The sequence below is a fragment of the Saccostrea echinata genome, unplaced genomic scaffold (genome assembly GCF_033153115.1).
Source record: "Saccostrea echinata isolate AGI-Se365-2 ecotype Australia unplaced genomic scaffold, CSIRO_AGI_Sech_v1 ptg000037l, whole genome shotgun sequence".
Lineage (NCBI taxonomy): Eukaryota > Metazoa > Mollusca > Bivalvia > Ostreida > Ostreidae > Saccostrea > Saccostrea echinata.
Genome location: NW_026889786.1, coordinates 3,537,473 through 3,564,349, shown reverse-complemented (window position 1 = coordinate 3,564,349; position 26,877 = coordinate 3,537,473). Strand labels below are relative to the sequence as shown.

Genomic DNA, 26,877 nt, shown 5'->3' with positions numbered 1-26,877 from the left:
ATTATAAATCAACCAATGAAAATATATCTTTCAAATCCATTGTTATCAAGTGGGTCAAAGCCCAGCACATCTTTTGTGATTGTAAGGAGGAGGATCTTACAAAAAAAAGTTGAGGAGGAAATAAAGATGAAATCCAGAAGGAATTAAAAGCAATTAAAGAAGAGGAAGAAGTCAAAGATCTGGGGCAATTTTTTTTTTTTTTTAAAGTGAAGAAACGAAATGCACAGAAAAAAAATTAGTCTGCCCTTACCAATGTGCTTGTAAAGATTTAATATAAAAATTAAAACACATTCAAATTTAATTTATATTAAATTTAAAATCTCAAGCTGGATGACATGGACAGGAATTCTAATAGTACAAAGAAACTTACAGTACTTCCAGATAAAAAACAAATGGTTAGGACAGGATACAAAATGGAGGAGTTTACAGAAGAGTTGTGTTCCATAGGCGAGGCCAGATTTAACATCAAAAAAGGATATTTCAGCCAGACACCATATTTCTTCTAGCAACAAGTAATAGCTATTCCAATCATTGCAAAATTTCACCTGTCACCCAATTGATCACAACAGAAGGTTGAAGCTGGGAAAGACTTCATTATGTTGCCCCAATATTAAATGCGCAAAAGAGACCCATACAGGTCTTGGTGACCTTGTAAATTATGTGACAGGAATGGAAAAAGAGAGACATATTTTACCTGTAGTGAGCTTAACATAAACAGTGATTTGAATTTTGAATGTTATAAAGCAATTCCTACATCTGTCTGCAAAGCACAACATCAATTAATTAATTAGGTTTTTTCACTTTTGGATATGCGTAATACCACAGTCGAGTAGAGATGGCACGACTTCATCATGAAGATGTTAAAATCGATGTCAGGTATGCCGACTATGTTTTCTCCTGTTTTTATGACTGTGCATTTATTGTGTAACTTGCATTGTGATCATTTTTTTCCAATATTAATATCAATAATAATAAAAATCAAATTTGGCGTTTTCAACTGGTAGAATAGTTTGATACCTGTAATCTCTTATAAGTTTACCATTACTGGGATTGTTTGATCGAGTGTAATTTTTTTTTAATCAGTATTTTTCATGTAGTCTACATTAAAAAAAACAGAGATGTGTTTAGCAGGGTTTTACATTTCATTTGTAAAAAAGGGATACAATATTGTATGTCTTTAAAAGATACACTGTCATAGTAAATAATGACAATTTTGAATTTGAAGAGGACACAGGAGATTCATAGATTGAGTAGTTCTGGAGATGTTGGAATACTTTTTTAAAATTTCTGTTTGAAGTGGAAAATTGCTTTCAGAGGGGAATTTCTATAGACATATTACATTGTACTATGGTACAGCTGCACTGAAATTTTCATTCATGCCTATGTCCTGATATGTAAATTTTGGTTGGTTTGCACTATAGTTCAGTGCCCTGAATTTCAAAGAATATTCATTGATAAAATAGTCAATTAGACAATAACTGCTTTCTGGCTTTTTTATGCCCTACCATAAATATGAATAAGGTACATAGTGTTTGTCATGGCTTTTCCATCTTTCCAACCTTCCGTATTTCCAACCTACTGTCTGTCTGTCCGGCATACTTTGCATTAATAGCTCAGTTTCGAAGAAACTATTTAGGCTTTATACATATGTACCAAAATTCATACACTGATGCATATTGATAAGAGATTTTAGCATAATTTTCTGACCTTGACCTTCTCTATGACCTTGACCCAACTTTTTCTTATTTTGCATTTAAAATATATTTTCATGGATATTCAAACAAGGATGTAAATTGATAACAGCTATAATCTAGAGATTGTTTTTACTTTCAAATAATGTGGTACAGATGCATTTAGTGTTAGCAGTAATTTTTGAGGGGAGGGGGTGAATATTTTAACAAATTTAATAAAAAAAAAAAAGATTTTTCTTGTGAAATAAAATTAAAAAAAAAAAAAGCAGAGAGGAAGAAGAGTTAAATATTGAAATAAAAATCCTTCATAGACATGAGCTTTATGAACCTCATGGACAGAATCTAAAATTGAGAGTGTCACAGTCGCTGAAATGTTCTACTTTCCCACTTGAATGGCCAGGTGGTTGAACGGTGAGCAAATGCTGAACAAGCACAGAGCAAACAGTGAATGAACGGTGTGTGAACGCTGAATGCAACTTGTAGAATGGTTAGGGAATGGTGAGTGAATGCAGAGCATGGACAGAGTGCAGTCATGAGCACAGTTTGAATGATGAAAGACCTGTGGTGTTTTCCTCATATTGTACTTATTCCATAATCAGATGAGACAAAAAAATAAGTAAATTTAACCAGGGAGTAAATTTTGCAGTATTGGCATCAATAAATTAAATAAAGATGATACATTTGTACATACACAATTGATACATATGCATTTATGTTTCTTGTAAGACATACGTGAACGTGTATTTAAACGCAGTTGAATATGTCACACATGAAGAAAAACCACTTACCACACCAATTAACAAACAACAATAAATGATTATGTTAAGAAAAATAATTATTTGATTTTTCTTGTGGTTCAACATGTTTGACAACAAAATGTCATAATTAATTACATCAAATAAAATGTCAGGGTGTGGCATCTCCATTAGAGATAAATGTTTCAAAAGTTTTCAAATTCCTGAAAGAAATAGATACATGTAGGTTACAATCATTTTGTCCTTTACATGTAGATGGGTAAAAACAATTATAGATACAGTCAAACCTCATTATCTCAAACTCAATGGGACCAAGAAAAAACTTCGAGATATCCGAGGACTTGAGATATTCAGGGTAAAGTACTTAAGGAATAAGGAGTTGGGACTTCCAAATCACTTTGACATATCCATGGTATTCGAGATATCAATTTTCAAGATACTGAAGTTCAACTGTACTAACCAAATCAGTTTCAACTTTGATATTTCTGGTTATTTATTTTTTATAGAACACAGAAAATTATACCCTTTAAAGATGTAAATTCAATCATACTGTGGAATCATCATTGTTCGTTGCGGACCAATGTTCGTTGATTTCGAGGGTCACCCTTAGCCACAAATTTAATCCCTGTATGTATGCAAGTATTGAATTACAAGAAAGTGCAACAAAATATGAGGACTGGGCTTTCCTTTCGATTTCTACTGGTGATAATCAAGATGTTTTGAAGTTCAAAATTATATTTCTGAATTCTGATGTTATGTTAAAGTTTCCTTCCACCCCTTGTGCACATGGTCCTATTTCATTTTATTGATCCTTTCACTTGAGTTCCAAATGACAATAAAGGTTGAATGATATGGGATTGCTGCATTAACAAATGGTGAGCAAACGGTGTACACAAGGTGAATGAACATTGAGCATGAGCTGTTCATGAACAGTGATTATGCAAAACTGTGAATGGAGAGTGAACAGTGAGTGCACGGTGAACAAACTGTGAGCAAATGGGAAAATAGAACATAGCAGGGTCTGTAAAGTCAACTCTCAGCATGAAATAACAGAAAAATTTCAGTTACTTCGTATTTGTGTGAACTAGAAAGAAGGCACACCAAAAAATCTAAGATTTTATTTTCTGTATGATTAAACTCAAATTACAGGATGGTTTTAATGAATGAAAAGGTTTGTTCATCAAACTTATGTAAGAGTTGAAAGAGGTTGAATGATTATACAACTTGCTTTTCTTAAACATTAAATTTACAAAACACATCAAGGAAAAACGTGATAGTCACCTCAAATTACATACACACAATGAAGAGAAATGAAATGAGGAAAAAAGAAAAATGACCCGGATCTACTGTTTTTACAGTAGAGTCTTACTTTTCTTTATTTGAAAGACATTGCTGAATTTATTGAGGTGTTGTTTGAATATCAGAGTGAAAAAAACTCATTTATTTCGAGAAAGTTGATACTTGTATTCTGGAGAGGAGAACTAATAAATGACAAATCCTTGCCAGTATGATAGAATGTAGCTTTTAAGGGAGCAGACTGGGGTTTTATTGTGTAAAAACTCTTCAGTTTTATATCATATGTAACTCACATTGACTTCAGTTTACATGCCAAGTTTAAAGAAAATCTATGGTCTGGGTATTTTTAGGGACCTTCTCAAAATACAGACACATTTACTATAGGATTATAATTTATATGGGAAAGTGCTACATGTAGGTTTTTTTGCATTTCAAAGCAAATTTTACAAATATTATAATATATGATCAGTAATACTATACTAAGAAACGCAAAATTCTATCATCTGGTTTCCAGAGGGGGCATCTCAAAGACATTGCTGAATTTATTGAGGTATTGTTTAAATATCAGAGTGAAAAAAACTCATTTATTTCGAGAAAGTTGATACTTGTATTCTGGAGAGGAGAACTAATAAATGACAATTGACAAAAAGTAAAAAATTATGAAAATTTCCTGTTTTATGGGGTACTAGAAAATATGACAGATACTAATGATTTATACAAAAAATTCTGAATAATTGTGAGATTTTCAGTTTTCTGTTTTTAAAATTTCAAGAGAATATATTTTATACTTTTTTCTTTACCAGGAAATCATTTTTATGACCCCCTCTTAAAGAACTTCAGTTTAACATATATTGACACAAACACACTATTACGACGTCCACTGCCTATCGGTTGAAAAATCACTAAAAAATCAATTCTTTAAAAATTGTTATTAGATTTTTAATCTGTGATTTCTTAATTTTTGTTAAATTTGATAAATTATGTGCAAATAGTTGCTTTAAAAGTGTAAATATGTTTGATTTTACTATGCTGAACGAAATATTGCTCAGTTAAAAGCCCAGTTGGCCCCCTAAAATTGATTCTACTGCCTGAGCAAATTCAATTAAAAACTACTGAATTTCATTTGTCTGACGCAGTGCAGGGTTTTTATCACTTAAGGGACCTTGGGAAAGTACATGCCTTTGTGACTTGATTTATTACTTTTGTACTCAAAGAACAAATTTGTAATCTAGATTTTGAGAAATCACTATTTTTCCTGGAATTAAAAAAAAAGCATGCAGCATTCAAGTCAGTAAGATTTGGTTTGCATTATTTTCAAGTATTCCTTTTAAATAAATTAAAGTTCTTTTTTTCTGTAGTGTTAAATATATTGTAACTTGCATTGTGATTTGTAGTTTTTCATTGAAATTCTAAAATTTATATCTTAAAAATATTAGTTTATATACATACTCTCAAATTGAACTTTGACCTTTATACATTTTTTTTATTTCATTTTTTCACCACATGTACTATTCCTCCATAGAAACTTATATTAAAAAGAACAAATCTATTAGAGACAAGAAAAGCCAATGTGGACAATGTTTAGAACATGTACCAGATTTATTGGAACAGTAGAGATACATACATTAAACACATGTTTTAAAGGAGCAGTCCTTGCAGACTCTCAGACTGATTTAAATTTTAAAAAAAAGGAGATGTTTTCAGAACATTCTGTGGCTTTGAAGTAGGATCATAACAGATTTTCAGCAGATTTATTTGTACAATATTCTAAACATGTCCATTTGAAACTCGGAGAGATTACATCCATAACTTTACAAATATTAAAATACTTGACATACAATTGTAATTTACTTCTTAGTCAAAGATAATTTAAAAAGTAAAAATTTAAAGTTTCAGAGTCACTTTTACTTATAGAATTAATTGTGGAAAAGTGAGATTGAGATCAAAAGTGAGCTCATCTAAGTTTTATGGCCCCAAAGCCTGATCTTAAGGGGGTGCAAGAAGGCATTTGTATTGTTGATGTATTCAAATAATATTTTTCATTTACTAGGAGAGCATGCAAGTTACATTTTGAAGTATCTCCCTTGAAGATTGTGCGGGCATCAAAGCAATATTTATATGATGACAATGGATGTGAATACTTAGACTGTATTAGCAATGTGTCACATGGTGAGTACTCCAACAAATCTTAAAGTGGATGTACTATATTAAACAACTCAAGCAATGCCTCAGTGCTGAATTTTGTTTTTGTTTTTTTTTTTGTGCTAACATTTTTTGGATTATAAGAACTGATGATCTGTGTGTCTTCCTTTCAGTTGGTCACTGTCATCCCCATGTTGTCCATGCTGGGCAGGAACAGATGGGAAAGCTGGTCACCAGTGCAGGCTTCCTGGATGATAAGATGGTGGAATACGCCAAGCGCATCATCGAGACCCTTCCAGATCAGCTCTGTGTTTGCTTCTTCCTAAACTCAGGGTAAAACAGTTGTAGATTGTTGTACAGTAGTGTTTAACATTAAACATTTACAGTTTGTTGTACATTAATGTTTCACCTAACATACCATGTTACTGATCTGTTAAGCTGAGGTGATTGAATGAAGTACAGATTACGATACAATAGAGTGTAAAGACAGATTGTTTGTAATTCATGAAACTTGGAAGAAATGATGGATCTATCCTTTTTCATGGTAAATCTATTTAAAAGCATGAAACTTTATTCATAGTAGTTTCAAAATAAATGATGAATCTGCATCAAAACAGACCTAAGGTATAAAACTGAAGCAAATGTGGGATTAACAATGCGACCAAGGTTCAATATACTTACAATCTCAAAATCATTTATTATGCTTCTGCCATAAAATGGCCATGGGCATATAGTTTTACCCTGTTTTTCAATTATTTTTCGATTAATTGATCTTTTTCGATTAATTTTCGAAATGGAAGAGGATGTTATGTTTGCTTTATGTTTGGTCTATTGAAATTAATTCTGAATTTGCCTATTGAAGAAAATAGAAAAAAGAAAATATTCCTGAAAACATTTCCAAGGTAAATGTGTTTTTTTATGAAAAGCTGATTTGAATTGGGAGTTCATCTAACTTGTCAGAGAATTGAACAAACAACAGCATTCACCTTACATGGAGTTTATTCATAAACATTGTAAATATGGCAGATATCCCCAAGTTCTTGAGTCATTTTTTTTTTTAAATTAATTAGTGTCTTTGAAATATGTACTGGACACCTAATGATTGCTTTTCATGGGAAATATTAATTAAATCAATATTTTAAAAGGAAAATCTGTAGTCTCTTTGCCAGACTGTTAAGCAAATAATTTTTTTTTATGAATGTAATAACAGAGTGAATGCTGGATTGCTGTTCAAAAGTTTAGGTCTAAGATAGGTATAAAGTGTGTATGATGTTTTTAATCGGGTATTAAATAACTGGTAACTGAACTTTTCAACCAGGAATGAGGAGTAAAACTGATCCAGTTTGAAACCTTGATATAAATACCAAGTACATGTGAAGTACATCTGGTTAATTGTATATTTTTTTTTCTCCCCAAGTTTAAATCCTGGACACTAACTATCATAATTGGAAAATAAAAATATAAATATCCTCTGTACAATAAATCTGTGTTGCTTATAAGTAGGTCTTTGTGGACCTGTGTTAAGGTTGGGATTAAAGCTAGGATTATACAGTCAGAACATGTTATTTCACTATTACAAGAAGGAGTGCCTATGGTTTAAATTTAAGTGTAAGACAAGATACAGAATATTTAATACTGCTTATAGATGCAGATTTGATTTACCCGGAATTTTCTAGTTAAAAATACAATGAAAAAATGTCTAATCTGACACCTGTACAATCCATTTCGCTGTGAATTCCGACCCTTATTTAAAATCTAATCTTACTGTTTTCCTTGTTCTTCACACTGTGTAATCTGACAACATGTCTATTCTGACACAAAAAAGTGCATATCAGATTAGACAGGTTTCACTGAATTTTTTTGTATGTTATACCTGACCATAATTCCATATTGAATTTTATATATATACATTATTATAACAGTAACTTGATCCAAAGTGCCATATCACGTCCCGTTGACAGGCGCAGATCATCAGATCAAACGAATCGAGTTTGATCTGAAGATCCGCGCCTGTCAATGAGACGTAATACGGCTCTTCGGATAAAGTAACTGTTATAATGATAGATTTATTATATACCCCTCTATAATTAACAAAATATGATAAAAGGAAACTTTTGGGATCAATTATTCATCTTTTATCCATGAAACAAAACATTTTTTCAAGGAACTTTTTGACATGCAAGAAAAAAAAGTCATGTACACTGTGTACTACGTCATCAGTTTCAGAGAGGAGTGATATGGATTCAGAAAACAACAGTGTGGTGATCTGAAATGTCGGATCACACCGTCACGATTGCGTGAAAACAACAATAAAATTGAGTGATGCACAGTTTGGTATATAATAAAATGCATGACACATTTGTGCTTGAATACATGATAATCGTGTACCAATCAATGAACATGAAAAAACATGTAAAAGATTCCTACTCTCCCCCTTTTTTTGATTGGAAAAGAACATAGAGGTCTGTGTCAAATTTTAATCATATGTCTGGATTTTTTATTCATTCCAGATCTGAAGCCAATGACCTTGCCCTTCGGCTAGCCAAGTCCTACACAAAGAACGAAGATTTTATTGTCCTTGACCAGTAAGTTTATTATCCAGTCAAACATGTATATAAATTATTAAGTACATCTGGTTAGCATTATTTTGCAACTTACCTCCAAGTGAATTTCAAAAAAATTATTGTACTTCATTTCATTTATGTAAAATATTTATGTGAATTTACATAAAAATTGAAATATTTGGCAAAACAAAGAGAGATTACTCTAATAGTTTAGTAAAACTCATGTTTTTCACTAAAGAAATCTAGGAACAATATATTTTAAATATTTATAAAGCATCTCCCCCCCCCCCCCCCCCCCCCCTCACCCCATTCCTACCCAGGTGAAACAATGTGAATTCCTTATCACAGTTATTTTGAATTGTTATTTATCAAATTCATACCAAAGCTTTGGTTATTTCATAGGAGGGGGATATATCAGCGATTTTTTTACGCCCATTGGGAAAAGGTCTGGTACCGGTTCAATTGGGAAAAATAGCATCGAAGTAGAACAAAGGAGAATTTTCTGTCATTTAAACAAATTAAATGTAGTATGCTTTTATTCCAACCTCATTACCTATTACTCTGTGTTTTAAAGAATAAACAACAAGTATTTATTGTTTTTCATATCAATGTCCCTTGTTTTCACATTTTCATGCTTTCAATTTGTCAAAACGTATGATACTACGCTGTCTACACCTCAGGTCCCGCCATATTATGACTATTCTCTGATTGTAGTTGCTTGGCAGTTGATTTGGGAATTTTTAGTCTCAAAATTGGGAAAAATTCACATTTTTTGGCATTCGGAATGGTACCGTTTATTGGTACCAGTTATATAAGGAAAAAAAAACGCTGGGATATATGTTTACTGACAAGTCAGTACAGATCAATGTTCACTTTCTGACCAAGTGAAATTTTTATTGTAAAAATTTGATAAAATGATTTTACAGAAGTTTAACATATTTATTTGTCTTGGTTGGTCCATTATTAAGTCTCTAATTTAAAAGGAACCAATTTTCTATATCTTAAATACATAAATACACATTTTATGTCCCTTTATCGGTTTGTTCCCGTTTTGCACACATTTGAATTTCAGGTATTGAAAAAATGCGTGCAAAACGGGAATTTGTCCAGGTAAGATAATTACTTTATTGCTATAGTCTATATCATAGTTGTGAATTTGGAGAAAGAGATTCTACGGAAAGAATAGGAAGAAGAAAAGTTAATTTTGCACTTGATATTTTGACTTAATTCTTGAAAAAAAAATCATTTTAAAACATTGAAAAATAACACAAAAGTGTGATTATATTGACATGATACTAACTAGACAGGTTAATTTAAGATTGAATTCATTTACTTATTCATTTTACCTTTATGAAATAAAGAAACATGGTGAAATGTGCGATAGGGATATTTGTCTAAACTACCAACTTCATCTTCGTTGGATAAGTAAAATTCTCATAATGTATTCCCTTAAATATTTATTATAATGCATAGGTAAAATACAGGTAATTCCAGGTAAATCCCAGACGAAGATCAGACTATAATTGCTATCAAAACATATTTCACACCTATTGTTCTATACCTAATTATCAAATGTGTGCAAAACGGGAACACACCCCTTTATCAAACAGAGCTGTAATTAAGAGCAGTTAATTGTCACTGCAGGTATTATAGAATTGTTTTATTAATGAAATCTGCTCTGCATTTTATAAAAACTTCAATATTGCAAAACATTTTGAAAAATGTAGGAATGGAGAGTTATCGTGTATGATTCTCTGTAAACAGAATGAAGTCATCTGTGTTGTTATAGTACATTTCTGAAGACATCATTCCTTACATTAAAACTTGAAATATGTTAATACATGATTGTTGTGCAAAATCAATAATGTTCGTCGTTTGTGATTGATTAATTAAATATTGTTTGTCATATTTTAGTGCTTACCATGGAAACATAGGAAGTCTTTTAGACCTAAGTCCTTCCAAGTGGAAAAAGGTCGGCATAACCCAGAAAGAATGGGTTCATGTGGTAAGTGCAAATAGATCAGGATTGCTCATCTGAGGATGGGATTGCTGGGTTTCATAATCAGGCAAATTAATCAGCAAAATCAATGAAACATACAAAGTTTTGTAAGTGTTTTTCTACTGATTTGGTGACTTTTTAGGAAAACAATCGGAGGTGTTTTTGTGTCCATTCATGAATATTGACGGGGCATACAGTATTTGTTTTGTCTGTTTTCCATCCTTCTGTCTTTGGAAATATTTTTTTTTGGGGGGGGGGGTTCAAATTTAAATCATGATTCATGAATCATGATAAATCAGGATGCCATTAGCTTTAAGAATATCAACATGAAGAAAGGATTTGAAAAAAGAAAAATTTATGTTTAAACTGACAATCTGTATTCAGACCACTTAATTACATGACATTTGGTTTCTGGTTACTTTAAGTAACCTGTCTTGAAGAGTAGGATTTCCCCCCTAAAATGTTTTTGCCCTGGAAAGCTGACTCTAGAGTAGGATTTCTCCCAGAAAACCAACTTTAGATTAGGATTTCCCCCATGGAAAACTGGCTGCAGAGTAGAATTTTCCCCATGGAAATGGCACTCTAGAGTCAACTTGCGAAGGTGGATTGTCCTGATATGTATAGAGGGATGTATAAGTTGTACTAACATTCTGTAGGTGGATTGTCCTGATATGTGTAGAAGGATGAATAAATTGTACTGTCATTCTGTAGGTGGATTGTCCTGATATGTATAGAGGGATGTATAAGTTATACTGACATTCTGTAGGTGGATTGTCCTGATATGTGTAGAGGGATGTATAGGTTGTACTATCATTCTGTAGGTGGATTGTCCTGATATGTGTAGAGGGATGTATAGGTTGTACTATCATTCTGTAGGTGGATTGTCCTGATATGTATAGAGGGAAGCATAAAGATGATGCCAACCCAAGCCTGAAGTATGCACAGCAAGTTCACACAGCTATCAAAAAAGCCAAAGAGAAGGGCAGAAATGTAAGTTATATAACGTCTATCTCTGATTTGTAATGAGGAATGCAGCAAATTGCCTGAATCATATTGTGGACTTGCTATATGGAGAAAAATAACTGTGTAAATTGTCACAATATTCATACTGTTGATAATATTAAAGCTATATATGGCGTATCTGAGCAAAAAAAATAATAATACAAGATTTAGTGTGAAATATACATGTGATATGTTATTTACTTCAAATTAAATCTTTTTACTGATTTTGAACTTGAATAATCTCACGTTTCCATAGTTTAATCATAGTTAATTTACTTATGGACCATTCTTCAAGATAAATCTTAACTCAAAAACACGAGGCGCAAAACTTTGTCTGTTATTTAAATATGTAATGTGGAGTCCCTAAATAAATTGGTTATTGTTTTAAATTTTTGATATCTTTGAATAATAGCGATTAATTAGAATTGTGTAATTTACAGAAAAGTCCTATCTTTATATAAAGTAATAAAACAAATAGAAAGTTCTTTTTAATTTTGGTTATCTGAACTTTTAAAAAAATACGTCATATATGGCTTTAAGAATCCAAGAACCAATAAATAACATGTTTTGCATTCAGCTAAATATATTGTTAAAAGTTGGTTGTATTATGATGTACATAATGTTGACATTTTGGAGACAAGATCTCGTTATTGATAATTATTTCTTATTACTGAGAATAATCTTACAGTGCATTATTTTCTTCAACATCTAGTGACAAAAACACCATGTACATGTACTGTAACATTAAAAATCAACATATACATGTAAGTTGGATTCCGAGATTTAAATTTTGATCCAAAATGCTTTAGTAATTCCTAAAACATCAGTCTTTTTCTGGACAATAAAATTATTTTCCTAACGATTTTGAAGACAAAAGTCTGGACACATTCGTGAGTTTCTTTCATGCAGGAAAGGAAATCTAAGATTACCATAAGATAAAGTATAAGTTCTTACAGATTTTAATGATTTTATGTTTGTTTAAAATGTATATTAAGTATATATGAGAGGTTTAGTAAGCTCACTTGTACGCCTACATGTAGCAGGGGATTCCCCCCAGAAATCTGTGCATTACGTCATCAGTTTTGCTAATGACAAATTTCTAAACGTATCCATGTACGTGTAGAATTCTGAGTACACGTAAATCCAAACTTGTAGCCTATATTTCTTTAATTGCTGTTTATTTTATAAAAAGTGTGCATTTTCCTAAAACCTGAAGATTTAATGCAAATACTGATATAAAGAACTATACATCTATAATTGAAAAATATAATTTTATAGAGTGTTAAATATACAACATCTAGACTTTCAAAAGAAGTTTTGACGGATCAAAATTACAAGAGCTCTTCATTCTTTTTCTTATAAATAAATGCATATATTTATTTAAAAGGGTGATATGCATATTAAATTTAATGTTTTTTCTGAATTTTTTTTAATGTTAAGCACTTTTGGATTTAAAAGACTTACAAGTACATGGTGGTTTTAATTTCACCATATTCAAGATTTATTATTTTCTTTTTACCAAATTATTAGTGAATAAGGTTATTGGAACACACAATAAAGTATCTGTCAGACAGACACCTAAAAAATGGTTCCTATCAAATCGTGAATTTTAAGAACCTGGAATTTGAAGCAGTTAATGTAAAGTTCTTGTCTTTGTAAATTAAAATACAATTTCCATAACGATAGGGAATAATACTGCAAAAAGAAATAGGTCATGTAAATATGGAGATTTACACAATGGTTAATTTATACTTATTACACAAGAAAAAATCATTCAAATTTATGTTTTATGGGTACCTTATAATGTTATATATATGGAGGATACTACATACCATTTTCCACATCAAACCCTGTATCGACCCAAGGCACCAATATCAGCCCAAAGGCCAGAGACCCTGCAGACTGATATTGGTCGAGGACTGATGCCAGTTGTGATATGGAAAGTTGTATGTTTTATTATTTATTACATACCTTAGTAATAACATACAAATACTAAAAATAATTTCAGTACATTATAATATTATTTGTAAACCAATTCTAACAACACTTCTTACAACAAATTTGATAGAAAGAAAGGAAAAATTCACCATATTTTATCATTTTTGATCATAGTCAGAATATCTTACAAGTGTTGTTAGAAATGGTTTACAAATAAAATTATACTAAAGTCAAACCTTGTTATCTCAATCTCGAAGGGACTGAGAAAATACTTCGAGATAACTGAAGATTCAAGATATCCAGGGTAAAATACTTGAGGAATAAGCAGGAATAAGCAAAATGACTTTGACATATCCATGGTATTTGAGATATCTGAGTTTGATATACTGAAGTTAAACTGTATATCTAAATTATATTATCCATTTAAGTGATGTTTGATTGTTAGTTTAGTCTGTTGAAAACATAATTTACTCAAGTGGAAAAACAAACAAAAGAAAAAGTTCCAAAGCAAATAGAGAGGTTCTGCTAGAGGTACATTAAGGCAAAGTAATACATGGCAAAGGCATACATTATGGATCAGTAATACTGACACAGCTACTGGGATGTCAGGCATATGCTAAAAACTTGCATTTATTGCTTAGTATATAATAATCTGTTTTATAAAGTAAATTACAGTAGAAAAATGAAAATATACCTGCTTTTGTGATGTTTGCTTTTACAATAAAAGGCATATAATACATATGCAAGTCAACAGGTCCAGACAGGACAATAATGGTTTCTATTTGTATTTCAGATTTGACATGCATTGTATATTGTTTTAAAATTCAAAGTTCTGAGACAAAGCATTTTTCTTTCATATTTCAAACTATAGAGGTTCATACAGGTTTTCCATCTTTCTTTCAGCAGGGGTAAATGACATTTTTACTGACAATTTAGAGTGATTTAATTCAGTATTCAATATGATACCTATGAAATTTATATCATTCTTATTTTTTGGGATGTAAATGACAGTGTTTAAGTAACTGGTATTTATTCTCAAACAGGACATCATGCAAATTTTAAGTCTCTACAGAGAGGAATAACACATGCATGTGTATTGTGCAGTAAAAAAGGGGATGTCAACAAATATTTGAATGTTTGAATATTCATTTGATGAGTTGATATTCGAATATGAATTTATGATTTGAATATTCATTTCTTTTTTCAGGATCCACAAAAGAGAGATAACTCTTGCAAAATTTATTGGAAAAGTATTAAATTAATAAAAGGATGACTTAATAATTTCATTGAGTATTTGTATTATATATTTGAATACTCTTACAGAATATTCGAATATGAATTGGTGACAATTTTGAGATCCCTACCAAAAAAAATCAATAAAAATACAGTTTGGGACAGGAATATTTGTGCACATGTAACTTATGAAGAGAGTAGATCATATTGGTGAAAAAAACCGGGAAATATAGCTGTAATTTAATAATTGCCCAACTTTTTGGCAATGTGTACGAAAACTTCTCAGCACTAGTTAAATATTCATTTGAGCAATCTTGCTCGTGCAACTTACTATCTACTAGCACAGATAGAACGAAATTTGATTCAATTTGATGTTGGCGTCAAGTGTATAAAAATACACCTTGAGGTGAAGAGATATTTTGTAAGACTTTTTTAGGGAGAATAAATAAGATGGGTTACACTTCTGGTTGGATGCCACTTAGAGACACATATAATCCAATCCAGTTGTAGAGTTAGACTTTATTTTGTAACCTTTTATCATGATGCAGTAATTATGGTATGTTTTCAGGTTGCAGCCTTTATATCTGAACCCTTAATGACCAGCGGAGGGGTGATTATGTATCCAAACAAATACTTGAAATTGGTTTACAGGTATGCTGTTTAGGGTGTAGATAGTGCATGTTCTTATGTGTAGCAAGTTCTGGTAAGCGCTTATTCCTTCCTATGATTTCTAGACCACACAGATTAAAATCTTTTCCCTACGTAAGTAAAAAAAATGTGCCATTGCATTTAAATTTCATGAATAAAAATTGTAGAATGACTCCTAACATATATTTTTGTTTGGTATGGACTTGAAATCTGAGGAATGGATATATAAGTTGAGGTCGCTGAGGCAGCGGTGGATATCAAGCAGTCAAGGTAACGTGGTCCTAACTGTTCTGGTTATGCTTACAGATTGCGGGCTTTCTCAGTGAACCTTTGATGAGTATATGTGGGGTGATAACTCCACCCAAGAACTACTTAAAGTTGGTGTACAGGTCAGTCAGTAGATTGTGATGTGACATATCAAATACTCTGTTCTGCCCTAACTGCTTCTAGTTGTACACATCTCTTCACAAAATCAAGCTACCCCCACAATGTCTATACATAAAAACAGGCTCTGATTCATGGAATTATGTGCACCACAGGACATATAAAATTTTGTATGGCATTAAATGTGATATTAAGGTAGAGCTGAAGCTATAATACCTACAAGTGTACAGAATTATTATCCTTAAGATTCAGTGAGTAACACGTGTTATATTAAAGTCATGTACTTAAAACAAGCCCTTTAGATCAGTATATTCTTGATATTGTGAAGATTTGATTTCGTATATGGAGAGGAAGTTGATTTGAAGAATGATGGTTACTAGTTACTACTATTCTGCATCACTGTGTTCCTCAAAAATATTTTACATTAAAGAGCATTAAATATTTGTGATTGCTGATTTGAGCAAATAATAAATATTCAGTGTATGATTATATTAAAAAGATTGTTGTTTTGTTGTGGTATACCTATATACTTGTGAGGATTGGCTGCTATTGTATGGCTTTTGATTCCAGTTAGCTACATGTACTATATATAGGGACTGTGATATTGTCAGTAGTGTTGGCTGTGTGAGTCAATTTCACCAACAAACTGTTGTTCAAAAACCAACATAACTAGTAATGAGTTCTACAAGTATTTATGTGTACTTATTTTCACTGGATTCATTTTCTGAAATCCTTGTTGCAATCTTTCATGTTTTTTTCACAAACAAACAGCAAAAATATTATTTTATATAAAGATTTCATATAGAAAAATTGATAAAGCCAATTCATGTCTCGTCACATAGTCCCTATTCTATGTATATTCTAGCTATTGAATACACCTAAAATAAGTACACATACAAAATTCTCCATGTTTACTCTCCTATGTTATTTCTTGTATAATGTTTCTATGTATACAGATCTCATTTAAAGAATAATCTCTACCCTGCTAGTCACTGGCAAGGGGCATTTCTTCCACTGTGTATGTGTCTTGTCCAGAACTTTCTGAAATGGATTGCATGATTTGGACAGAAGTTGTGTAGATACCTCTAGTATTCAAGTTTTTAAATTGGAAGCTTTGATCCACTGTAGTCAGATGTTTCCTTATTACGCTTTGTGGTAACATTGGATTTCATGACACGTAATCCTTCTTTTCTGCTCACTTTATATTTTAACTTTTGTGGTAGTTTGATTTCTGTATGTGTACTTTTTTAAATTACATGTTAGTGCCTTAATGCAATCAAATAATAACAGTTAAATAAAAAAATTCCTCAAGTTTAGTATGAATGTAAATATAGAAAGCACTAGTTCATCACTGTAATTACCTCTCTATGACTAGAGACATAAATGACAGAGATTTGTAAGTGTTCAAAATCTTGCAATATCTCTTGAGCCCTTTACTGGTACTTTTTTCAAATATTGAATCTAACCACAATGATGAAATGACCAGTAATTTTTTCAGAATAATGCTGGGAACATCACATATTTAAGAAAAAGTTTATGATAATGACAGAGTTGCGAATCTCTTATATTAATGTCTCGGCCATATGACATACTAATGCACTAATGTTTGAATACAATAGAATAAGTACAATACTCTATTTATAATTTTTCACTCTGTCTTTGTCATGGTATACATACATAGCAGCCTATTTTTCAATTGTTCATTAGAATTTTTTTGTAATTCGAATCTAGTTTTGGTAACAAAAAGTGAAAATTTTAAGGTAGACTAATATGTACATGAATAGCAATGGAGGGATGGGACGATCACATGATCTGTAAATGTATTTTGGCATCTTTCTACCTTATCAGTAATAGTATTCAAACCAAACTTCTAGTATGGTGCATCTATGGATGCTTAGTCTAACACAACTGTTTGACATACAGGAATATTTTATATATTCATTAAGATCTATTCCTGGTGCATCACAGTATCAAAATTAAACTTGAACATATGGTACAACTATGGATGTTTTGTCAGATGCATGCATGGAATCAGCTCTGTTAAGTTCTGAATTTAGGTCTGTTTTAAGCTAATCATAAGAAATATACAAAACAAACATCCACACACACCGGTAGCTGAATTCTACATTTGTTTTCAATCTCAAATTATTTCTGTGTGAATATGTACGTGAGTGGATTAATGATCTAATTTTGTTAAAATATTTTTGGGTACCCTGCTTAAAGACAGTTTTAGGCATGATTCTAGCTTATCACAAGTCATGCACAAGTCACACCTTAACACTTACCACAAGTTATATACAAGTCCCACCCTAACACTCACCACAAGTGATGTACAAATCACACCTTAACACTTACCACAAGTTATATACAAGTCCCACCCTAACACTCACCACAAGTGATGTACAAATCACACCTTAACACTTACCACAAGTGATATACCCGGTACAAGTCACATCTTAACACTTGCCAAAAGTGATATACAAGTCACATCTTAACACTTAACACAAGTGATATACAAGTCACACCTTACAATTTACCACAAGTAATATACAAAAACCATACAACTTACCACAGGTGATATTCAAGTAACACCTGAACACTTATCACAAGTGATACACAAGTCAAACTTTAACTTTTATCACAAGTGATATACAAGTCACACCTTACAATTACCACAAGTGATATACAAGTCACACCTTACAATTACCACAAGTGATATACAATTACACCTTACAGTTACCACAAGTGATATACAAGTCAAACCTTAACACTTATCACAAGTGATATACAAGTCAAACCTGAACACATTTGTTTGTTTTCTTCTAATGCATGTGTGCAGTGGATGCTGCATCAGAACTCCATTTTACATTTCAGTGACTGCAGTTTGTATTCAACCAAAATGAGGGGAGCCTTGTTAGGAAAACTCTTCAAGTATTTATAGGATGATGGAGAAACATATATATTAATACACAAAGCATTATTTATCAGTGAATTTTATTTGGTGGATATGTACAGAAATTTGAATGTTCCCCATATTCATTAGGTGTTATTGCAGAGGTAACAGCAATTTTTCTAAAGAACTGATTAAAGAGGTGCTTGTATGATGTAGTTGTAATATTTCTATATCAGATTGACAGGGGGAAAACAATATCAGTAAACTATAATGATTGTATGATGTATTGACTCAGTGTCATCAGTTGGCACCACCACAGCCCCCAAACTACAGAAAGATTTACCTGACTGTAAACCAACTTTGATTTTATGAGATAAACATCTACTAGCTAAATAAATGCTTCACGTTCCCCAATAGAAAGTATGTGTAGGAGTGACTTAAAAGTTATTAGTAAACATGATTTTACTAGTATATCAATGAACATATCTAATTTATTAAAAACAAAATTCAGGTTTTAAATGTTTTTAAAATACTTCACATTTTAGATTCACATATAAAATTTTTATGAATGATATTGAGCTTAGTTTTATTAGCCCATGTCAACAAAGTGGGAGGGAGGGGAGGGTTATGCTTTACCCTTTTGGATTTCAGAGTTTTGGAGTAGTTTTGGTTAAAAATAGCTCTGTGCCCTTTATTGAACAGAGTTGCATGAATGATGGATTTAATATGTTTAGTTGTATCAGTAGGGTTTCAGATTCTGCACTTTCAGCAAATATTTTCAAGAAGAATGATAAGGTTAAACTGTTTTTGGAGTTTTTGTAGCAGGTCTCATTCCCAATTAATATCATCCCTTTGCTGTTTAAACTTGCCTGGATGATGCATATAGGGATGCACACTTTCAGACTTGCTTCAAATGTCAGATCTGAACCTACATTTTCTAGATTATTGAACAGGTTAAAGTTTCTGGAGCAGGTCCATTCTCAAGTAATTATAAGCCCCATTTGGACCAAACTTGCATTGTTGATGCATCAAGGGATGCATGATGAGACTTTGTCATTCTTATAGGTAACATTGGTTGAGGTGAGCTTTGTATTCTTTGATTACCTATGTTTTTATTCTAGTTATGGTGTGAAATATTGATGTAATTTAAAAAGATATATTTGACTTTGACCTTTCAGTTTTGTGAGGAGCAATGGAGGTATTTGTATCGCTGATGAAATCCAGGTTGGATTAGGAAGATGTGGAGAATCCTTCTGGTCATTCCAGATGCATGGTAGTAACCCTTATATATGCCATTGACTGAGTTTAAAAATTACCAAGAACATTTTGGAAATGTTTGTCATCCTTTTAAAACATATGATTGATATATTGACAGAGTATAGGGCTACTTGTAAGTGTATGACCCAAGTCTAGATATATAGGTAGCTAATATTTTAAGAATTGGTATAATGGTTTGATTAATAACATTTGAAATAGAGCCCACATTTCAGAAAAAGGAAAAAAAATTAAATTTCAGTAGTTGAAGCTCTGAAAGATATTATAAGATGTGATGTGTCACAATGATTATATGTAATAAGATGTGTCACAATGATTACATGTAATAAGATGTGTCACAATGATTACATGTAATAAGATGTGTCACAATGATTACATGTAATAAGATGTGTCACAGTGATTACATGTAATGTGTCACAATGAGCACATGTAATAAGATGTGTCACAGTGATTACATAAAATAAGTTGTGTCACAATGAGTGCATGAAATAAGATGTGTCATGATGATTAAATGTAATAAGATGTGTCACAGTGATTACATGTAATAAGATGTGTCACAATAATTTCATGTAATAAGATGTGTCACAGTGATTACATGTAATAAGATGTGTCACAGTGATTATATGTAATATTTTGTGTCACAATGATAACATGTAATAAGATGCATCACAGTGATTACATGTAATAAGATGTGTCACAGTGATTACATGTAATAAGATGTGTCACAATGATTACATGTAATAAGATGTGTCACAGTGATTACATGTAATAAGATGTGTCACAATGATTACATGTAAGAACATTGAGGTTAACGAGTGTTGTATTGATCAGTGATACTAGTTCAGTATTGATGGGTCCTTATTTTTTGCAAGAGGTGGTTGTAAGTTTAAAGCAGTGATATTGGTATGAACCTGAAATTATAAAAGAAGATCATAAATTGACTCACAGAATTTCTCCACCTTTGAGAATATCTATTTCCTCTTTATTAGATGTAGTACCAGACATTTTAACGGTTGGTAAACCTTTAGGAAATGGCCACCCAATGGCAATGGTGGTGACAACAAAAGAAATCGCAGATAGCATCGGGGAATTCAATAGCACAGTATGTACAATATAATGGTGCCTTTAAAATGATAATTTCCTGTGTTGTTCGTGTATTTTTGACATTAATTAAACCTTATACTCTGAGAAATTCGTGACAATTTATTTACTTAAGATTTTAAAAAGATACTTGAACCATCAACGTAAATGCAGTTAAACAATACACACTGCATAGCTATTTACTTCAGTCAGGAAAATGGCTGACATTTTTCTGTTTAAATGTATAGTTTGGAGGAAACCCAGTGGCCTGTGCTGTAGGAATGGCTGTGTTAGATGTGATCCACAATGAAAAACTGATGTCTAGTGCCAGAAATGTGGGAAAGTGTTTGATGGATGGGATGAAGGCTATTGCCCCAAACCACCCAATGTTGGGGGACATCCGGGGGACAGGAATGGTGATAGGGATAGAGATCGTGACAGACAAAGAGAGCAGAAAGCCATCCAAAGAGGGGGCAGAGATACTGGCCTACAAGTATAGTCCAATGTTTTATGCATAATTAGGAGTTATAAATGATTACAGTGAAACTTTTACAGATTTTAAGCCTTTAGTTGTTTAATAGAAAAGTTTTCAAATTGTATGAATAACTTTTTCCCCTCAATAGTGAAGGCATGAGGTATATTAAGATGTTATACTCAGGTGATCTTCCAGGTCCTTGGGTCTCTTGTTGATAAAGTTCTGCAATAAATAAGGAGGGTATGGATTTTAATGAAGGCTTTTACTGTTAGGGTCAGTCTGGACATATATATGTGATATATCTGTATTTCTTTGTTTTAGGTTGAAGGAACAGAAGATTATCATTGCTAATGAAGGACCGGATAAGAACGTAATGACCTTACTTCCTCCTATGTGCTTTACTTGTGATAACGCCAGGCGAGTTGTTCAGGCCTTCGACCTGGCTTTAGCTGATATAGAGAAGGGGGCAGGTAACAATCCGCTAGCTCAGTCGTCGGACTCCAAAATGAACGTCCCTCTCAATATTCTTTCGGGGCTGGGGGGCTCCACTGGACTGGGTATCCTGGATGACCCAGAAGATGACGGGGAGTCGGACTCAAAAAGAGCTCGCTATGATGAGATGGACTGATGAAGTACAAGCAGGAGTGATGAAATCTCTTTGTAGAGAACTTACTGTCAGTACAAGCTCGGCTTTGTAGTTTCAACAACGAAAATATAGAAAGGGATCTCTTGCAGAGTAATGCTACTAATTACTATTTGTTAATGTTAGTTTTACAGGTCCTGATTAAAAAAAGTGAGGTACTTCTTAGTGGTCATCAAATGTAATTTTGGCGAAAAATTTCTTTTTCAAAAATGAAGTCAGACTTGAATACAATGAATTTTAATTTTGGTGGGACTTATGAAAACTGGGATATTTGAAAGGTAGAGGTTCACAACCTAGTTAAGCCCCTGTCCATATTCGATATATTGATGTATTTGATATACTTTTATACAGATTTTATATTTGACATTTATACAGATTGTATATTTGACATTTATACAGATTGTATATTTGACATTTATACAGATTGTATATTTGACATTTAACAAAGTGAAAAGAAGGATATCTGCTATCAACCTTTGAAGTACTTCCCAGAATATAAATAATCTGAAGAGGAACAGTAGACCTGGTTGTTATGTAGTCTTTAGTACTGGTGTATTCTTTGTGTAAAGTGAAAGGTCTTATTCAGTTTTGAATTTCAAAATATTCAATTCAACAGTATATGTTCATGTTCAATTATATTCTCATATATTTGAATATCTTTTTGTGCAATAGTTTTTAAAATGAAATATATGCTATAGGTTTTGAAATATTTTATAGATCTAGGCATATTTTCTACAAAGTATCCTTTTTCATGTCTATCACAGTGTATTTAAGAAATCCTATCACAATAGATCTTTTTATTTAGTGAATTAAACTCTGATATTATCTCCCTTTGCATTTTAAATGTATGTGTTAATGATATATTGTAACATTGTATGTCAGATGTGTGCTGTTATTTTGTATAGTTATTTTATGGAATGAAGAAAGCAATTTGCTAATAATCATGAGTAAGAAATTAAATGCTTTGAATATTACAGTTAGTTAAAGCTTTGGTTCTGTTAAAATATAATGCCCTGACTACTGTATTATATTTTATGGAAAAATAGCTTGAAAGGCAGCTGACAGATAAATATTGTTTACAGAGGGGATTGATAAACTTTGTATTATTTATTGATGAACTTTGTATTATGACTCAAAATACTTTCACTAAAAAACTTTTTTGGGTTGCTTTCTTTTTTGAAGTAGGGCCATTCAACACTACAGAGTTAACCATCCTTAGAAGGTTAATTCACATAACTTAAACTTGTGATGTCATCATTGTTTCACTGACAGCCATTTCACTGTAAGGTCAGAAGGTCCACACTATAACCTGGATTATATATTGCAGGTTACTGTAATCCAGGTTTAGTAGATATGGATTTCTTTAATCTAATGTGGACTGGCCTTTTTTCCTTGTAAATTTCTAGCCAGTTGTTTTCAAATAGCTTTTAATTATTATACACTGTTTTAAAATTTCACTGTGCCTGGAATTTTATTTTTGTTCAGGTTTTTAGTTAGTTCCAATTTCTACAATAGTAGCTCACTTTCCATCTACTTATTTGAATGTTCTCTAACTAGTGGTTCGCTTTACATGGACGCTCATTAATTTAACTGACAGATAATTAACTCCTTAATTGACATGGCATTAGCAGATAAATAAGTGTGTGTTAAATTTAACAGATGCTTTTGTATCTGGACTTGGAAATTTAATTTTTCAAATGGAAATACATGTATTTCAATTCTACATAGTATACAGTTAGCAACACATTTTGTATTAGTACATATTTCATAAAATGTAATTTAAAGCCACTGTAATGCTTGTAAATACTGTTTAATTTATATACCATGCATCATTGCTCAATTTTCCAACACAAAATATTGCATTGTGTATTGTCATGTTAATTAAGTTTTGTTATATACTAGTATTTTATCTATAAATGTTCTATAGCATCACAAATTTTATTTTATTTATATGCATATTAAATCTTGTACAATGTAGCACAATTTGTTTTTTTTAATTAAGCTATGATATATAATAATTTTGGTGAACAGCAAGTTTTATCTACTGATCACACTTTTTGAGGAACTTGTTGTTTTTCCACTTTTAAGATTATTGGTAAATCGTGTTTCTCTGTTGTTGCCCTTTATGATTATTACAGGGCAATTGCTACCTGTCTCTGATTATGGCTTACTTTAAAAATTAATCAAATGTTAGAGGTTGTGATCTATGTATAAAAATGATGAACTGGAGAGTTATTGGTAAAACATTCACATGATATTGACCAGTGTGTTCTATGCTAAATGTATAAAATGTTATTGATGTAATAAATTTATATGACACAAAGGTAAATTGAAATTATAGTTATCAACAATTTGACCATCTTAACTCCATGCAATCGGAATGTCCAGAAGTCTGATCAACTTGCTGACCATATAGTCATTTCTGAGTTGCAAAGTTGAGTTGTTCTCGCACTCGATTGTTTGTTAAATATTTTAAAAGAAAAATTATAGGTTTTTTTTCTTATCATAACGTGATAGGCTGAGGTGTCGTTGGGCTGAGACGTCTATCTACCCTTGCTTGAGTCACAGGAATTTCATTGCAAAGCTCAGTGAGAACAAATCACCATCTGGATTCCATTTTATGCATTATATGAATTTACTTAGTTTCCTTGACCTTTTGTCCTCATTTCTTTAAGTCATGGGGAATTACAATTTACATCTAAAATTTCATTGCAAAACCTTCATTTTTTTTTAAAGATTTCATCTTCACAGGAATCGGGAGGTGCCCCCCCCCCCCAATTTTGCCGCCTTATAGAATACTATAGAAAACATAGCTACTATATGCTTGTGCCCCCTGAATAATAACATCTGATGACCTTTTTTTCTTGTCAAGGAAATTTTGAATTTTTGGGTGGTGTCCCCCAAACTGAAAATAAATTTCCGATCTAGTGCCACCCGAGGAAAAATGGCAGATCCAACACTTCTGCAAATAAGCAACTGAAAATCCCCTGCACTGTACTTTCTTTGGACTATTTTAGTTTAAGACAGTTAGGCACAGTTCCGGAAATAGGCATTAATCAGGAAGGCCGAGATTAACCTCCATACTCTGACTGTGCTACAGGATATTCCAGAAGTGGTATAAATCATATGTGGATTTTCAAAAATTCCTAAGAAGTTTTAGAAAATTTAAAATCATGAAACTTTTCGATCGAAAGCCAGTAACATCAAAAGGTATTCGACTTTTCCACACTTTATACAACCCTTCCACACTTTATACAACCCTTCCTCGCGATAACTTAAAAACTAGATAAGCTTTTTGATATCAATAATCAAAGACAGCTACTTCTTCAATTGAACTTAGAAATTTTCATATCTTGTGACTGGTCATCTACTAAATTATTTCGTAAAAATCGCTCTGGTTCTATACATTAGTACTCTAAAGTTGATATTAAAACTTGAGTTCCTCATTGACAACAACTATATTTACGTAGTCTTTGAGGACTAGGTCTTTCAACAATATGTAGGAATTTCAATGGGCTCTAATTGTGTTCCTTTATTAGCCGACCTCTATATTTATATTCCTTTGAAGCAGAATTAATTCAAAAAGTTCCACACGAAGGCCACTTGCTGTGGCCTCCAACTCGACATTCAAATATATATTGATGACTTTTATCAATTAACAATAGTTACTTCCATTCATATGCTGACTCGGTACATCCCAGCGAATTCTACATGAAAGACACCACAAAGTCTGCCACATCTGTTTTATATTTGGATGTCTTACTAACTATAGACGATAAAGGCCACCCAACAACTAAATTTTAGGACAAACAACAGCTTTCCATCATCAACTTTCCTTATTTATGTACATGTAGTTATATTCCACTATCACTTGAATATGCTGTTTATGTTTCATGACTTATTCGATACTCAAGATCATGACCTGCATACGATCTGTTTTAAAACCGAGGCAGACTGCTGACAAATAAGTTGATGCTACATGGAGATTCGGTTAAGGGGTCAGACCAAGTATCTAGCCGAGCCGAATCTCCACCGAGATTACCACCACCCAGAACACATGCAGTTTGCACCATGAACACCACACGGTGCTGCAGTTGATATTTCCTTGGAAAATTATCAAAATTGAAACATTTGCAGATTTGATTTGAAATACATTTTCAGCTCTGTTTCCAGATCCAGATATCATTGATTTTGTGCATCTTTTGGTTAATTAGATTTTGATTCTTTTATACACTCTCTCTATCAAAGGAAAACATTTATGTTTTTTCAACGCAAAATATAAACTGATTTTGAAGCATCGCATACTTTTATAAATACTATTATTCCCCAAAATCCACCTGTAACTGGTTCTACCTATTCCCACTTTTAGAAAATCAGGTAGGACAAGGTAAAATTTTATGTGGGAATAGGTGAAATACTTGTGTATAAACAAATAATTAACTGTATAAACATACAAATACTGTATACTAGTAAACAGTAATTAACTCCTGTTGGGATGGAGGACATGTAAATTCGCTTTTTTTAAAATAGTAAATCTGATCTGAGGCTAAAATAATATTGTTAATTTTAAGCAAATTAAATGAAAAAAAAATATCCTAAGGCCATTTATTTTCTCTCTTAGATTTACATATTCAAAAAGCAGAAAGAACAATTAAGTCTCAGTAAGGCTTATCTGTGATCCCCGTTTACTCGTCAAATTTCGAATATTTATTAACATTTTTAAAAATTAAATTTTATTATTAACTAATGTCTTTATTATTTGAATCATCATCTAAAAATGTCAAACAATAGATATAGGCAGCATACGAAGCTGCGTGTTAAAGATAGGGTCCTTTGATTTTCATGAATATCAAAAGAAA

General features: G+C 32.0%; 1 protein-coding gene across 3 annotated transcripts in view; it reads left to right on the top strand.

The window, feature by feature from the left end:
- Positions 1-24,341, top strand: part of LOC133200211 (5-phosphohydroxy-L-lysine phospho-lyase-like) — a 29,596-nt gene extending 5,255 nt beyond the window's left edge. The window contains exons 1-11 of one of the 3 annotated variants that reach the window (XM_061336018.1): positions 768-876; positions 5,793-5,911; positions 6,058-6,217; positions 8,395-8,469; positions 10,363-10,453; positions 11,324-11,437; positions 15,189-15,271; positions 19,724-19,818; positions 20,810-20,922; positions 21,149-21,393; positions 21,697-24,341. In XM_061336018.1, coding sequence (XP_061192002.1) covers positions 836-876; positions 5,793-5,911; positions 6,058-6,217; positions 8,395-8,469; positions 10,363-10,453; positions 11,324-11,437; positions 15,189-15,271; positions 19,724-19,818; positions 20,810-20,922; positions 21,149-21,393; positions 21,697-22,003 — 1,443 coding nt within the window. In that variant the 5' untranslated portion in view covers positions 768-835 and the 3' untranslated portion in view covers positions 22,004-24,341. Of the gene's footprint in view, positions 1-767; positions 877-5,792; positions 5,912-6,057; positions 6,218-8,394; positions 8,470-10,362; positions 10,454-11,323; positions 11,438-15,188; positions 15,272-15,574; positions 15,658-19,723; positions 19,819-20,809; positions 20,923-21,148; positions 21,394-21,696 lie in introns of those variants that run through there. The other 2 variants (XM_061336017.1, XM_061336016.1) reach the window with 2 other exon arrangements.
- The last annotated feature ends 2,536 nt before the right edge of the window (positions 24,342-26,877 follow it).